Source organism: Mercenaria mercenaria, chromosome 3 (assembly GCF_021730395.1).
Source record: "Mercenaria mercenaria strain notata chromosome 3, MADL_Memer_1, whole genome shotgun sequence".
NCBI classification, from domain to species: domain Eukaryota; kingdom Metazoa; phylum Mollusca; class Bivalvia; order Venerida; family Veneridae; genus Mercenaria; species Mercenaria mercenaria.
The window spans coordinates 80,350,716-80,366,527 of record NC_069363.1 but is presented as its reverse complement, the minus strand read 5'-3'; the positions used below and the strand labels follow the sequence as shown (position 1 = coordinate 80,366,527).

The following is a 15,812-nucleotide window of genomic DNA, read 5'->3' as shown; positions in this document are numbered from 1 at the left end:
TACCATCGGAAAAATCCTCGGTAGGTGTTTACTTCAGTTATCAAAATAAAAATGGCCTCATGTCAATTTTTCAGAATCTGCACTGGACAAGTAAAGAGTGTAAATATTGTTTGCATGCAAAATTACCCAAAGTTCAATTGTATGTAAAGAATTACAATTGACCAGAAATTCTTGGAATACTAGATGTTCTGAAATCACAAAGAGGATTCATGCACTTGCTTTTTAGCTCAACTTTTTAATTTTTTTCCAAAAGTAGAGCTTTTGTTGTCACCCTTTCATCAAGTTTTAGTTGGCTTTGACCTCCACTTCACGAAAGTTTTGCATGTAAGCAGGTTTCTTTTAACCACTACACCAAATGCTATCAAACTTTACATATTTATCTGAGGCGATCTCACAGAGCAAGATACATAACTCCAGATTTGATTTTATCAAAATTATTCCCCATTTTAATAAAAAAAAAAAAATTGGTAAGAGTTTTGCATGTAAGCAGGTTCCTCAAAACCTTACAGACTAAATGCTTTCATACTTCACACATGTCTTTGTTATCATGAAATAAAACCCATGGCAAGTTATGTAACTCTGGCTTGTATTTTGTTAAGCCCTGCAGGGTCACAGGCAGCATCATAACATCACAAATTTTATATTTATGTTAGAAACAGTTACTTAGTAACTGAGTTTTATAAATTTCTATTGCATTTTCATATGAAATTTTGAAAATGCATGTATTTTATGTACTTATGAGAAATAAATCATTACCTTTAATGAAGTGTATTTTTTGTGGAAATTTCCAATTACTGATATTTCATATTCCTCTGCTTTTAAGTGAAAATCCCTACCTTTGAAGAATATGATTCGTATTTTTTCACTATGAAATTATTATATAGATTTCTCTTCAAATTTCAAATTCAGCTCAAAATTTCTATAAATAAGATACAGCAAATGTTGCTTGTACTTACGACATTTTGCATCAATCTGTATTTCAGACATCACTTTGGTCAGCGTAACCCGCTATACCTGAAAGCACTGCTTCATTTGTGTCATTTCGCCACCGAGTTCAGACAAGATGAATCATGCTTGCAGCTAGCGATGGTATGTTAGAGTTAGTACTTCAGCAAAAATGAACTTGTTAGCTCAGTCATCTTTTCTTTGCCATCTTCATCACATCATTGTTAGAATCCTCAGTTACTAGCTTAATACATACATTTATATAGAGGTTATATGTTTAATTATTTGAATAATTTGTGAATTTGGTGATGTGTTTGCCATGAAATATGATCTAGACAGACAAAGAAAATTCCTATATATTTCATGTGTAAGCTTTGAAATTCACAAAGTTAAGCTCCCTACAACGTAGCCATTTTGGCTATACAACAAAATTTTCTGTACTCTAAGTTACTGTAAAATCATTAAATTTCGTGGGCATGAAATTTCGTGGTTTTGGTAAAAACGGCGATTTCATGGGGATATGAATTCGTGGATTTCAACTTTTGAACATAAAATGGATAGGAATTTTACTTGTTTGTTGGGATCAAATTTCGTGGATTGAGTCAACCACGAAATCCACAAAAATTAGTCCCCCACGAATATTAATGATTTCACAGTATATAATTTCTGATGTTATGAATTTATACAACTTCAAATTAAAAAAAAGATATTTCAGATGTTATGGACAGCTGTTACCGAAAAAAAAGTGAATTCTGGTAATAGTGATAAAAGGCAAGTGCTGAAATTCTTACTGCCTTCAAAAATTAATCGTTTTTTTTAGTGAGGGTAATTTTATGTTGATAAATAGAGGTTCAATCTGGAAAAATCTTTTGAGCCATGCCATGAGAAAACCAACATAGTGGCTTTGCGACCAGCATGGATCCAGACCAGCCTGCGCTTCCGCAATCTTTGAAAATAAAATGAATGTGACTTTTTTGTTTGTTTGATGGGATTTAGTTTAATGGGTGGGACACTTTGGGGAGTCAACCTCTAATCCATGAAAATTAGTTCCCAAATATTACTGGTAATGACTTCATGGTATTCCATGCTTCTTTTGACATTCCAAGTACATTCATAAAAGCAATGCTTGTCTTACTCTGTTCTACTTATTGGCAAATGCTTGGACCATAATCTTTTTTATTTTCCAGTTTTCTCTGTCAACTGCCAAGAAGATTTACTGCTGTGACACCATAGAACTGGCATTTGCACACCGTGCCGTCAGCAAGGCCCTGATGGTGTTACAGAAGTTCGATACAGAGAAATATTTCTACCATTCGTTCGAGGCGCTGAGAATAGCAAAAAAAATTCTGACAGAGGATCATCCAATGTTGTATCTCTTCCTGCATACTTCAGGTTAGTTTGTCTTAGTTTGTCTTACTTGTCTTAGTTTGTTTGTTTTGCTGGGTTTGAAGACACGTTGACACGGTTTACGTCACATTGCGGCTTTCTAGCTTTAGTAATGGAAGAAGACTGCAGGTTCTTCTCAAAGCATAATTTCGGAACATGTATGCACAAGTAACTATGCGCATGCAAGCCGGATGGCTTTCTTGTAAGAGCATTTATAATTCAAGCAGTACAAACTCACAAAGCTAAGGGGCATGTGTTTGAAGCCAGCTGTCTTAACACTTATATTATTCCAGTTATGATGAAGAAAGAATACCAAAAAAAAGTTAGGAGTGCAATATTATCCCGCGGAAGAACGAGTGCATATTTCTCGATGCAATTCTAATAATCTTTTTACTACATACACATACTACACTTGTAATTATTATATAAATGATATAAATTTATTGTTTGGCCTGAGTAAAACTGAAAATATCGTCGTTAAAGAACTTTTAAACGTGATATGACATGCACCTGATATGAAATTTGAATGTCAATATGGAAAAATATTGGCGTTTCAGGTTCCACTTTAACTTAACGGACTGTATAATTGAGTATGTAATAAAGTCTTATTATTTATATATCCTTGTTTATTTTTACAGCTTCGGCCTTGCAATGGAAGGCATTCCATGCCAATAAAGAGACACAGGATGCTACATTGCGAATGGCAGAGGCCGAGGCAAGAAAAGCATTGGAACTTGTCATTCAACATTATGGGGAGGTCAGCTTGAGGACAGCTCAGGTCTATGCTCTGCTCGGACAAGTCTATTCTAAGATGGACAGGTATTTACATAATATATATATATGTATTATTATACAATATTTATTTCATGCTTTTCACATTAAAGTGGTATATTTAGTGAAAATCATCAAAATGCCAAAAAATGAAAAGAAAATTTGTTTGTTTTACATGTAAGATTGAAATATATCTTTCGCTTATAAAAAAAACAGATGGGTTCACTCACTGAAAGATATTTCTATCTTTGCACTGAAACAGACATATAACCTCAGTCTATGAAAAATGTTACTTTTACTCAGTAAGTAGTTGTACTTTAATTTGAATTCATTTCAGACCATAAAGTTTGTACATTTTGAAATATTTTGTTCGTCGTTGAAGTTAACAAAATGTGAAGTTAAGGTGGTTCTGCATGTTTGTTACACCGGAAATCATTTTTCAGTCATTTATCTGCAAAACTTTGAATAAAACCCGGAGTCTGGCATACAGAAACATAAAACTTGCCAAGAACAAATGACAACTTGTGTGTCTTCCGTTAAAACTAGCAATGTTATTTTCTTTCTGAAAATTTAACAACTTTAGAACTAAATGTTTGCACATAAATAATTCCAAATAAAAAATGTCATAAAATTTGTACATTTTTATCACGGGCAGATATATCAAAAATAAGCACCTGTTTTATTTGACCATTGTTAAGAAGTTTGTGCTTTGAAAAATGTTGATTAATTCCAATTCTAATTAGTCGAAAGTAAAAATTAACCAAATGTGCAGAACTACCTTAAGTAAGAACAGATGTGTATGTTGCTTACATTTGTTTGTCCTTGCATATCATAGCTTTACTAGTTGATCACTAATGTAAATTGTTTTCACTTCCATTAGGGAAACTTTACCAGACAGTGAGAAACATCCGTAAGTGAAGTATCCATAGTTACCCTCATATTGTATTGTACATTTTCTTATACCTTGCTTTACCCAATCCCATATATAACCAGTCTAGCTTTTCAGGATTTTTTTAAGCTATTCTTTTAAATAGCTGTTTTTGGCCAAAACCATAAAATTTCATGTGCACAAAATAACAAAATTTCAAAGTTTTCACTGTGTTTGTGGAAACTGAACAGGCATTTTTCATGATGAAATATGAACACTGGAAGTCATTTTTACATGCCCTTTTCTGAAAGAGCGGAACCTATTATGTGAACACCTGTGACGGCAAGCGGTGGGCATCCAAAACATGTCTGCTCTCTAAGTTGAACAGTTTTCATCCATTCTTCACCAAACTTGTTGACAATATGGGCATAATATCTCGGCCATGTTTGATAATCAGCCAAATCGCCCAAGGCACTTTTGGATTATAGCCCTTGAATTACTCGAAAAACTGTCAATTTAGCCTTGTCCGCTCTCTAAGACGAACAGTTTTCATCCAATCTTCACCAAACTTGCTGACAATGTTTGTGGGCATAATATCTCGGCCAAGTTCGATAACCACAGCCAAATCGCTCTGGGCACTCTTGGATTATGGACCTTGAATTACTCAAAAAACTACGAATTTAGCCTTGTCCACTCTTTAAGTCAAACAGTTTTCATCCGATCTTCACCAAACTTGCTGACAATGTTTATGGGCATTATATCTCGGCCAGTTTAAAAAACCGGCCAAAATGCCCCAGGCACTATTGGATTATGGCCTGTAAATTAGGCCAAGTTCGATGACGGGCATATTTTGTGACAGTCTGGCACTCTTGTTTTATTTTGCAAAGTTCTTAAAAATGTCATTAAATATAATGTATGACACAAGCCAAAGTCAACCACCATTTAGGAATGCCAAAAACATGAAAACCTCTATAAGAGCAAAACAAGTTTACAGGATATTAAACTGCATCTTTAATTGTCTGAATATATGTCCTCAAAAATACCACAAATTGCTATTTTGGCAAAAATTAACAGAAAATAGCCAAAAGTAGTATAAGTTTAAAGGCTGAAAATACCAGTTCTGTTCCACTTTTAAGTAAGGTAAAAATAATGAAAATTTAAACAGAAGGAGTTGAAAAAAAATATTTTTAATGTTGAATTTTGTGTAAAATTTGACTACAATAGCTGTTCAAGGTGTACTTCCAACTCGTATTTTGGGGCTCATGGCAAAGTTTTGTCATTACAGACTGTAATGTCCAACAAACATGTTTAGCTGGACTTTTAGTTTTTTCAGGAAATAGGGGCTGATTTCAGTAAAAGTCACAGATAAAAATTCACACATATTCCTTTGACTTTATGTTGTTCATAAAAATTACAAAAATTGCTAAATTTCATGTCCAGATTCTAGGAAAGAATATGAGACGCGCCATGAGAAAACAACATTGTGCATATGCGACCAGCATGGATCCAGACCAGCCTGCGCATCCGTGCAGTCTGATCAGGATCCATGCTGTTCGCTAACGGTTTCTCTAATTGCAATAGGCTTTGAAAGCGAACAGCATGGATCCTGACCAGACTGTGTGGATGTGCAGGCAGGTCTGGATCCATGCTGGTCGCAAATGCACTATGTTGGTTTTCTCATGGCGCGGCTCATGTACTGAAAGCTTTTTTCAGTATAAACCTTAACAGATGAACTATGTCCTGAGGAAGCTCATTTTGCTCAACTAAGAAACCATTCAATTTTGTGGTGACCGTTATGAAATTTCATGTTTTGGGGACAAAACAGCTATTTCCTGCTGATGTAAGTTTGTGAATTTCAACTTTTGAAGATAAAATTACTGGAAATTCTATTTTGTTTGTAACAATGGGTCTAATTTTCACTGGTTGATGCATTATCAGTATAAACAAAAATTAATCCCCCTTGAATATACCTTAAAATGCAAGGTATCTGCATAATGCAATATATTTGCAAGTTGAGTATGGTAAATTTATTTTATTCTTTATAATGTTCTACAGAAAACACGTACATTTGTTTAACCTGTCCCCTGTGTAGAAATGTATTTTATTATTTCTAGTTGTATGTGAACCATACATTGGTGTGTTACATTGTAGTGTATTAGATATTGCTAGATTAACCATTTGTTAGCTCATCTGATTTTTTGAAAAAAAATGATGAGTTATTGTCATCACTTGAGCGGTTGTCGGCGTCGGCGTCGGCGTCGGCGTTGCCTGGTTAAGTTTTATGTTTAGGTCAGCTTTTCTCCTAAACTATCAAAGCTATTGCTTTGAAACTTGGAATACTTGTTCACCATCATAAGCTGACCCTGTATAGCAAGAAACATAACTCCATCTTGCTTTTTGCAAGATTTATGGCCCCTTTTGTACTTAGAAAATATCAGATTTCTTGGTTAAGTTTTATGTTTAGGTCAACTTTTCTCCTAAACTATCAAAGCTATTGCTTTGAAACTTGGAATACTTGTTCACCATCATAAGCAGACCCTGTACATCAAGAACCATAACTCCATCTTGCTTTTTGCAAGAATTATTGCCCTTTTGGACTTAGAAAATCAGTTTTCTTGGTTAAGTTTTATGTTTAGGTCAGCTTTTATCCTAAACTATCAAAGCTGTTGCTTTAAAACTTGCAACACTTGTTCACCATCATCAGCTGACCCTGTACAGCAAGAAACATAACTCCATCCTGCTTTTTGCAAGATTTATGGCCCCTTTTTGACTTAGAAAATATCAGATTTCTTGGTTAAGTTTATGTTTAGGTCAACTTTTTCTCTTAAACTATCAAAGCTATTGCTTGAAACTTGCAACACTTGTTCACCATCATAAGCTGACCCTGTATAGCAAGCAACATAACTCCATCCTGCTTTTTGCAATAATTATTGCCCCTTTTGGACTTAGAAAATCATTTTCTTGGTTGAGTATTATGTTTAAGTATACTTTTCTCATAAACTATCAAAGCTATTGCTTTAAAACTTGCAACAGTTTTTCACCATCATAAGTGGACACTGTACATCAAGAAACATAATTCTATCCTGCTTTTTGCAAGAATGATGGCCCTTTTTAGACTTAGAAAATCGTGGGTAGGACAATATTTCTATTACACAAAAAAATCGATGTGTCGTACATGAGTGATTAGATTGCGTAGATTACCTTGTTATATTTTAAAATAGAAGTTTAGACATTTCATAGAAGACTTTTCAGTCAGTTTTTAAGCTTGTCTGTTTGAAATTTTTGAAACAGTAGAGCTATTGGTGTGACCCTTTCTTTGGCATTTGCATCCACATCACAAAGGTTTTGCATGTAAGCAGGTATCTCTAAAACTGCTAAGCCTATTACTTTCAAACTTTCAAACACATATATTTGGCATCATAAGGTAACCTTACAGGACAGGATTCATAACCCTAGCTTTTATTCTGTCAAAATTACGCCCCTTTTTAACTTGAGGTTTTTCAGGTTAAAGTTTTGCATGTGAGTAGATTTCTCAAAAACTGCCTTAGGACAAATGCTGTCAAACTTAAGGCATGTCTTCGGCATCATGAGATGACCTCACAGGGCAAGTAGCATAACTCTAGCTTTTATTTTATCAAAATCATGCCCCTTTTTCACATAGAAATTTTATGAAGTATCTTTTCAGGAATTACTTGACCAAATGGCAAGTTTCATAATTGGCTTACATCTTAGTAAAATTATTCCCCTTTTAAACTTATAAAATTTTGCTACAGCTTTTGTATGTAAGCTACTATTTTGTGGAACGTCTTCAAGTAATTGAGCATACTGTCATTAGACAGCTTTCTAATTGTTATCTAATGTGACTATATTGTATAACTTTGTATTTATTTTAGAATACAGAGTGCAAGTAAAAAGAAACAATCACAAGTTTATGAAATATCTGGCTCTCGGATAACTGATTTTGCAGTATCTTGGCAGAGCCCCCTTGCAGACTAAACAGTTACCTTCGAGCAAGATATTCCCACCTTTGCCTCCAACCAGTAATAGAATCTTAAAGACATAGTCCTGATAGAAGACAATGTGAAGATATTTAGATCATTGATTAACTGTATATTTTTGACTTAAGATTTATTATCAAACACAGAAAATTGTCACATAGAATGTATTTTTTCTGTGATTTCAAGTTCTTAGTGTTTATTGAGATAAAATGTTAGTCAAAACTAGTGTAAACTAGAACCTCAGTTAACGACACTTTCAGAGAGGAAACGCCTCTCTAGGATGATATCTGTTTACTTTCTCATTGGATAAAGTTCTTCTTAAATCCTTAAGTGCAACAACTTTTGTACAACAAGCGCATGTAGTGTTTCTAGCGAATGTGTCCTCTATGCAGATTCCACTGTACTGCAAAGTTAACATATCGTTTACCAAGGCTCGGCTCCATCCACTCATGTCAAACTTGCAAAAAAGTTTTACAAACAGTTGTATCTTTCAAGTTAAAATGTTTGTATAGTGTAATGTTCAGAGCCTAATAAAATTCCATCTGAGCTTTTATGGAAATAACATAGTAAGAAAAGAGAAGAATTTTGCAAAATGTGATACATGTACTGACCATTCCAAGGTGGTGCCTCTTCGTTCTATGTTATGTATATTGTATTGTATGTTGATGGTGCTTCTTCCCATCACCACCCTTTTTATGCCCCTTCCCCCACTTTTTATGCCTCCCCTTTTTACTTACCCTTCCTGCTTCATCCCCCTTATTACCACATTACCATTTTTGATATATTTCATATGATTAAAATGTACTTATTGACAGTATTATTTCAAGCAGCCTGTCTACTGTATCTTTCCACTACAGTTACTATTTATGGTTGGCCTACATTGCGATATGTGGCTCTGGCAGTGTTTGCTGTTTACAGTGTTTCAGAAGAGCCTATTCTTACCTTTCAGTTCTTGTTATATTTGTTTCAGATTGCAGTTAGCAGAAGACATGATGCAGACAAGTGTTGCACTGATGAAGCTGTGTCAGTCGAGCAACAGCTACTTCCGGCTCCTGGCTGCGGCTACCCTCGGAACTTTCTACAAAATCACTGAGAAACCCAAAGAGTGCATTATGATATTGAAAAATGTGGTCGATAATGTTGGTAGGTATATTCAATGTTTAGAAATAGTTTTAAGCTTGACTATTCTAAGAATAGTGATAGCTATTCTATGCAGCTGGTCGTTGGTGTTGCCATACTTGACAGCGCCACACCTTGGTTAAAGTTTGACATGCAAGCCTATATCTCAGTGACCATTGCCTTCCTAGTCACCAGACCTACTGAAATAACCATGTTAGATAAATCTTAGTCGGGTGTAATATAAATTATTGCCCTTTTTCAACTTAGAAATTTTGGTTAAAGTTTTGCATACAACTATCGAGCTGTATCTTGGTAACAGCTGCATGTATTGGAGGTGAAACTTCACACAGTACTGCCCACTCATCAAACCTAATGAAATTACTAAACTAGAGGAGATAACTCTGAATTTTATACAAATTGTGGTAATTTTCAACTTAAAAAAACTGGTTAAAGTTTTGCATGCAACTGACTATCAAGCTGTATGACAGGAACAAATACATGTATTGAATTGAAACTTCACACAACACTTCCTAGAAGTCAAACATTCTGAAATAATTAAGTAAGGTAACTCTTTGTGGAATTGAATACAAATTAGATCCCATTCAACATGAAAAAAAATCAGTTAAAGTTAACTGTGCTACTCTCAAGCTACATTTCAGGATCAGCTAAATTTCCTAGTCATCTAACCTACTGAAATAGCCAAGTTAGATAACTCTTAAATGAATTTACTACAAATTATCACCCCTTTTTGATGGTTAAAGATATGTATGCAGCTACATGTATATATATTAAACTGGGTCTCAGTAACAACTGTGTATTGGGTTGAAACTTCACATGTTTACAGTCATCACACCTATGAAAATATATAAGTTAGATAACTCTTGATTGAATGTAATATAATTTATGGCCCTTTCTTCAGTTAGAAAATTCAGTTGAAGTTTTGTCATTCTGCTCGTTGCCGTCTTTTGTTGTGCAAAACTGAGAGCTTTATAACAGTTTTATATCAGTTTTGGAATATCTACTTCAAATCTTAGCATGTATTTGTAGTAAATGTTGTGTAACATGTTATTATTTCGTTTCTAATAAATAGCTTTTATATATTATCAAGTAAAATTATTATAGTTTACTTACTAGATTTTATTTTCTATAGCAAAATAAAAGTAAAAAAATGTTCTATACTCATTTCCTGTAGCAAGCACGGAACATATAAGAGGTATAATATAAGTAGGGCTAGATCAGTAGAATACTGTTTTTACGCAACTTCACAGCTTTTTTATTTGTGTGTATTTACGTGTGTATAGGATTGTATTGGACAAAATTTCAAGTGGTCGGTGATTCTACTAATGTTTTCGTCTGTGCCTGAAATTATGTATACATGTGGTGCACATGTGTCTCTCTCAGTGTCAGTTAGAACATTGACATATATATAACCATAGGTGCCCTTCCATATAGCTCAATAGGGAGAGCGCTGATTTACGGATATGTTGTGAGTCTGATCACCGGATGGGACGTTCTCCTTGACAATTTGATAAAGACATTGTTTCTGAAATTATTTGTCCTCCACCTCTGATTCATGTGGGGAAGTTGGCAGTTTCTTGTGGAGAACAGTTTTGTACAGGTACAGAATCCAGGAACACTGGTTAGGTTAACAGCCCACCGTTACACAACCGAGTAAGTGTTGAAAAATGTTCTTAAACCCAAAACAAACAAAAGTATAACCATAGACTTAAAACCCAATAAATTATTTTAAGAAAACAACAAAGGTTTTATTTGCCATTCTTCATATGCATGCATAGTGTTACACCTGGTAGCAGTTTTGGAAATGGAGTTTTTCTTCTTGTTTTCAATATACACAAGTACATCTCTGCACAAATGCTTTTGATATATTTTTCAGCACCATTATACCCCCAGTTACATAGAAGATATTGTGGGGGGGGGGGGGGGGGTTCAGTGTAATGTAATATGGTGTTCATGAGTGAAAGATATTTTGATCTTACATGTTAAACAAATAAATTTATTTCATGTTTTGATTAGATTTGCCCGTTTTATAGTTCCTTACCAGTGAAAAAAATACCAGATATCTTTCTCTCTAATATTTTGATCATTTACTGAAAAACATGTAATAAATTGGAGTCATGCATATGTCCGTTAGTCAGTCTATCCATAATTTTGTTCCAGCGACATCAAACATTTTGATGAATTTTCAGATAACTATATTTAGATTTTCATCATGATAATATGATGAAAATCAGATTTGACTCAGGCAACTTCATCCTGAGTACCATGGTCACACTTGGAGGTCAAATGTCAAGTAGCTTAACTTTCTGTTTCTGTAAATTGCTTGAAGGATTTTCTTAAAACAAGTAAAATTGTTTACCTTATCAAAGTGGTGTGCAGGGCACATGACTCAGGTCACTAGATCAAAGGTCATGGTCACACTTAGGGGTCAAAGGTCAGATTACTTTAATTCAGACTGTTTAATTGATATTCAAGTATTTACACCATAATATGACCAGATTATTGCACAATGTAGGTCACTAGGTCTGAGTTCAAGGTCACATTTGGAAGTGAAAGGTTAGGTTGCTTTATTGCATATTCACTCCATATCTTACATACCACAAGGATTTTCATAAAACTAACTTCAGTTGTTGACCTTATCAAGACAATGCGCAATGTGCACAACCCGAAATCCAAGGTCAAGGTTGCTGTTTGGGGTCAAAGGTCATGATCACAATATTTTACCTTATCTGTATCATAGCTGCATCTTGGGGTATTAATCACCTTGAGTGATAGCTCTGGCTTGGTCATTTTATTTTTTGTTTTTCGCTAAGTGATCTTTCACAGAGGTTGAGATTGATTGCCAAACGCTCACATGTGTGCAATAATGACAAAAAACATTCGCACATTTTGCTGAAAATGGTCTGATTTACACATATAAAACTTCAGATTTAAATCTTGCAAGTAGATTGTTTGGACACCTCAAAAGCGTATTGAAATAATAGATGAAGCTTTTCTTATATTTTCAAAATACAACTTATCATTAGATATTCAGAAGCAGATATTATGTTAGATAACAACAATCTTTACTAACTGGACTGCTGATAAGCCTCTTTTAGCCTGCTGGCAGCAAGTGATTCTGCCTTTGTGAGCAGTGCAGACCAGGATCAGCCTGAACATCTGTGCAGGCTGATCATGGTCTACACTGTTTGCTATTCAGTCAGTACATTTTCAGTGAACACCCATTCAAATAATAAATGGTACTGACCAAATTGATGGACCAGTCCATTTTAGAAATTTAGCAGGGTAAAGGCTAAAAATCAGTAATCTTTTAATGGGTGGCGGGATCATAAACCACAGTTTAATTTGTGGCACACGAAGACTACCTTGCTTTTACCATGAAGAGACAATTACAGTTGTTTTGATGTTCAGAAATATTTTTTAACTGAAATGAAAAAAAATCAGCAAGTATCAAGGCATAATATTTGTACAATATTAAATTTTTTCAGCTTGCATTTTTGTGTGAATTATTATTTCTAAGTCTACACTTATCATCTACAAAGTATATTGATTCATTGCTTTTTTATTTTTATTACCAGTATCAAATTATCAAACCGGCTTGCTTAAACCATGTAAATTGTCTACATTTGAATATTTCTTCTTCTTGATACTTGTTTAAAACACATCTTCTTACTCTTATTTTATCTTATCCTAAAAAAACTAAACTTGAATATTTTTTCTATTCATGTCATTGCTTGTTTAGAACCCATAAACATTTTATGTAAAATAATTAAATGAATATTTGTTATCATACATTATATTTTTGCACACAAAAAAATGATATATGTCCATGAAATGAAATGTGTTCTGTTCAACGTCCACATAAGTTATCTGCTCTCAAATTACATGAGCAACTTGTCTTTAATTTAAGCCATACTCATATATAATCAATAAAATATAGGATACATTGAATATCTTTAAATTACTGAGTAAACTTTTCATGAATTCGTGTAAGTAACTTCATCTGCATGAAAATAAAAGACAGTGTTTTGGAAATTGCCTGAAAACTCTTTGAGTTGGTCTGAGTCTACATTCTAATAGTTTTTAATTAAAAGACAAAAAGGGTAAATGAAATAAAAAAAAAAAAAAAAAAAAAATTGTATTTACACATTCGAGTTACTTTTTTTCCACTGTCACCTAGGCAAATACGATTTTTTACTGTTTTCCACGTTTTTAGCAATATATAACAAAAAATATGACTCAAAATTTTATCAAAAAATAGAAGTTCCCTATTGACTTCAATAGTAAAAAAGCACAGGGGCCATTATCAAATGCTTTGTGATAACTGGAAAAACTGACAGTTGGATATGTATGTTAGAGTATGTTTCAATATAATTGACAAATATTTGCAACACATGTATTTAGTTGGAAGGTAAAATTGATATCACCTCAAGCATTTGAAATATTCTGTTTGATTGTAAAATTTCAGAATCCTCAGGTGTGTACATGAAGTGGATCCACACATGTTTTGAAAATCTCATCCACACATTGCAGTCCCTCAACATGAACAAGCAGGTGGATAGTGCACAAATACAACTCTCGCATTGGCTAAGGGAGAACCCCAAATTGGACAGTACCGTTACCATAGCGACGCTTCATGAAGAACCACAGGGCTTTGAACAGTTCATGACAGATTTCAACATTTGGGATAAGAAAATGAAAAAAGCGCTAAATTTTGCAAAAGAATTGAAGGAGACTGAAGACATAGTTGAAAAAGCTTTTAAGTTATAAAAGTGTTTGACAAATCTTTTACTGTATCACCTTTGTTTACAATACCTTTGGAAAGCAAATACATCATTATAAAGACCAAAGAGCTATAAAAATAAATAGATCGGCAACTTGAAAGGCATATAGAGCAAATCTCGCCAACATCCCGTGACAACTGAATGAGATCTCGTTGTAAGCGTCTGTTGATCACGATTGATCAAGTCGGCAAACGCTTTTAAATAAGGTTACTTTCGGATCGATTGTTTATAATGATAATTGTGCTTTTTAAATGTTATTAGTATTTTCTACACGGGGAAGGAATGAATTTATGGTTGGAAGTCTAAGAAATCAACAGTTTTCGTTTGAAAAAAGGACTCGATTCGGTTTATTACGGGCCGGGCGTACCGCCAATTTTATACTTCAGTAAGTGTCTGTTGATTTGATCACGACTGATCAAGTCGGCAAACGCTTTGAAATAAGATAACGCTCTAACACGAGATGACACGGGATTATCCCCAGTTGCCATTCTGTGTATATTTAGTTCTTTGTAAAGACCAACCAGACCAGTGCCTCAGCAAAATAACCTTTTCATAAATATAAATAAACAAACATCAGTCTAAACTCCAGTGATATCTCTTCAATCAGTGGTTACTTTGTATTAAAAGGCATGAACGGCCATGAATACTCGGAACTGTAGGTTCACTGTTTTTGGCATAGAATTGTATCATTCTTACTGTCTTTTTCATTTCTTTTTCCTTTCCTTCTACCCTGTTAACATTTTGTATGCAATTTTCATATCTTTTGACGTAGTAATTATTATGTTATATATCTGAATATGCCAAACTATGTCATCAAGTTGTTTTTACATTGTACTTTAATAGTTGAAGGATATGTATTAAGGGTAGCTGTATAATAAATGACTGTCAAAAGTGGAGAGAAAAAATCATCATTACATGGATATTACAATAAATATATATAGTACTGTGTTCTTCATACCAAGAGGGACGGTAAAAAAGTTTCAAGAAACGTTCTCTGTATGCTATAATATTAAGACAAATTTAATTATTTTTTTACATATTATGTCATAAAGTTATATGTATATACAGTGTACTGTTATTGATTACTTTTATGACCTCCCTCCACTCGCTGAATTTGTTTGTTTATTTTTAAATTTTAGAATTTTATTCAATGTCTTAAAGGTTATTATACATTCTTATTGAGGTCTGCAGTTTGCATAATCAGATTCTGTCCTATTTTGATAAAAATGAAAAACTCTTAAAGTTCCGTAAGGCTTTTAATTTTATGTTAAAAACACATAAAGATGCTAACCATTTAGATGTTATGCATAATTATATTGTACATGAAATTATACACTTACAAACATAAAGGGAGGTAATCATAAACAATGGATTCAATAATATTTTCTACTATCATAGTAAATGTTCAAACCTTTAGTGAATGTTTGAGAAAATAATTACCGAAAATAGGATTTAACAAGCAACAGACATATTTATGTTAAAAACAAAAAAATATGGCAGCAACATTATAAACAATGCATTATGAGCCTTTGACAATTTCTGGAACTTTTTGACCAGCCCTCATATATATCTGCACTGTATGTACATACACTAATTATGCAACCGCACATATAAGCAATACTTGTATAACATAATTAAATTCATCAAAACTAGGGTTTATTTAACATTTCTTCCTTGAACAATAGATATTTTGATACTGGGAAAACACATGCTCTTCATGAAATTCTGAAATACAGTTTTATTTAACACAATCATGTGACCAGCATTTTATCCTGTTTGCTGATTTTTATACTTTCCTTCAGCGATGTTTTTATTTCTTTTTTCCTTACTGTAAGTGTAAGGCAGTGTTTTAGATCATTTGAGCCGTGCCATGAGAAAACCAACATAGTGGCTTTGCAACCAGTGTGGATCCAGACCAGCCTG

The 15,812-nt window shown here is 33.7% G+C and overlaps 1 protein-coding gene across 4 annotated transcripts in view; it reads left to right on the top strand.

Annotated features, from left to right (window-relative positions):
- Positions 1 to 15,812, top strand: part of LOC123524279 (amyloid protein-binding protein 2-like) — a 22,541-nt gene extending 6,729 nt beyond the window's left edge. The window contains exons 7-13 of one of the 4 annotated variants that reach the window (XM_053539028.1): positions 984 to 1,089; positions 2,133 to 2,337; positions 2,970 to 3,150; positions 3,983 to 4,012; positions 8,939 to 9,111; positions 10,280 to 10,300; positions 13,574 to 15,812. In XM_053539028.1, coding sequence (XP_053395003.1) covers positions 984 to 1,089; positions 2,133 to 2,337; positions 2,970 to 3,150; positions 3,983 to 4,012; positions 8,939 to 9,111; positions 10,280 to 10,300; positions 13,574 to 13,875 — 1,018 coding nt within the window. In that variant the 3' untranslated portion in view covers positions 13,876 to 15,812. The remainder of the gene's footprint in view (positions 1 to 983; positions 1,090 to 2,132; positions 2,338 to 2,969; positions 3,151 to 3,982; positions 4,013 to 8,938; positions 9,112 to 10,279; positions 10,301 to 13,573) is intronic. The other 3 variants (XM_053539029.1, XM_053539030.1, XM_053539031.1) reach the window with 3 other exon arrangements.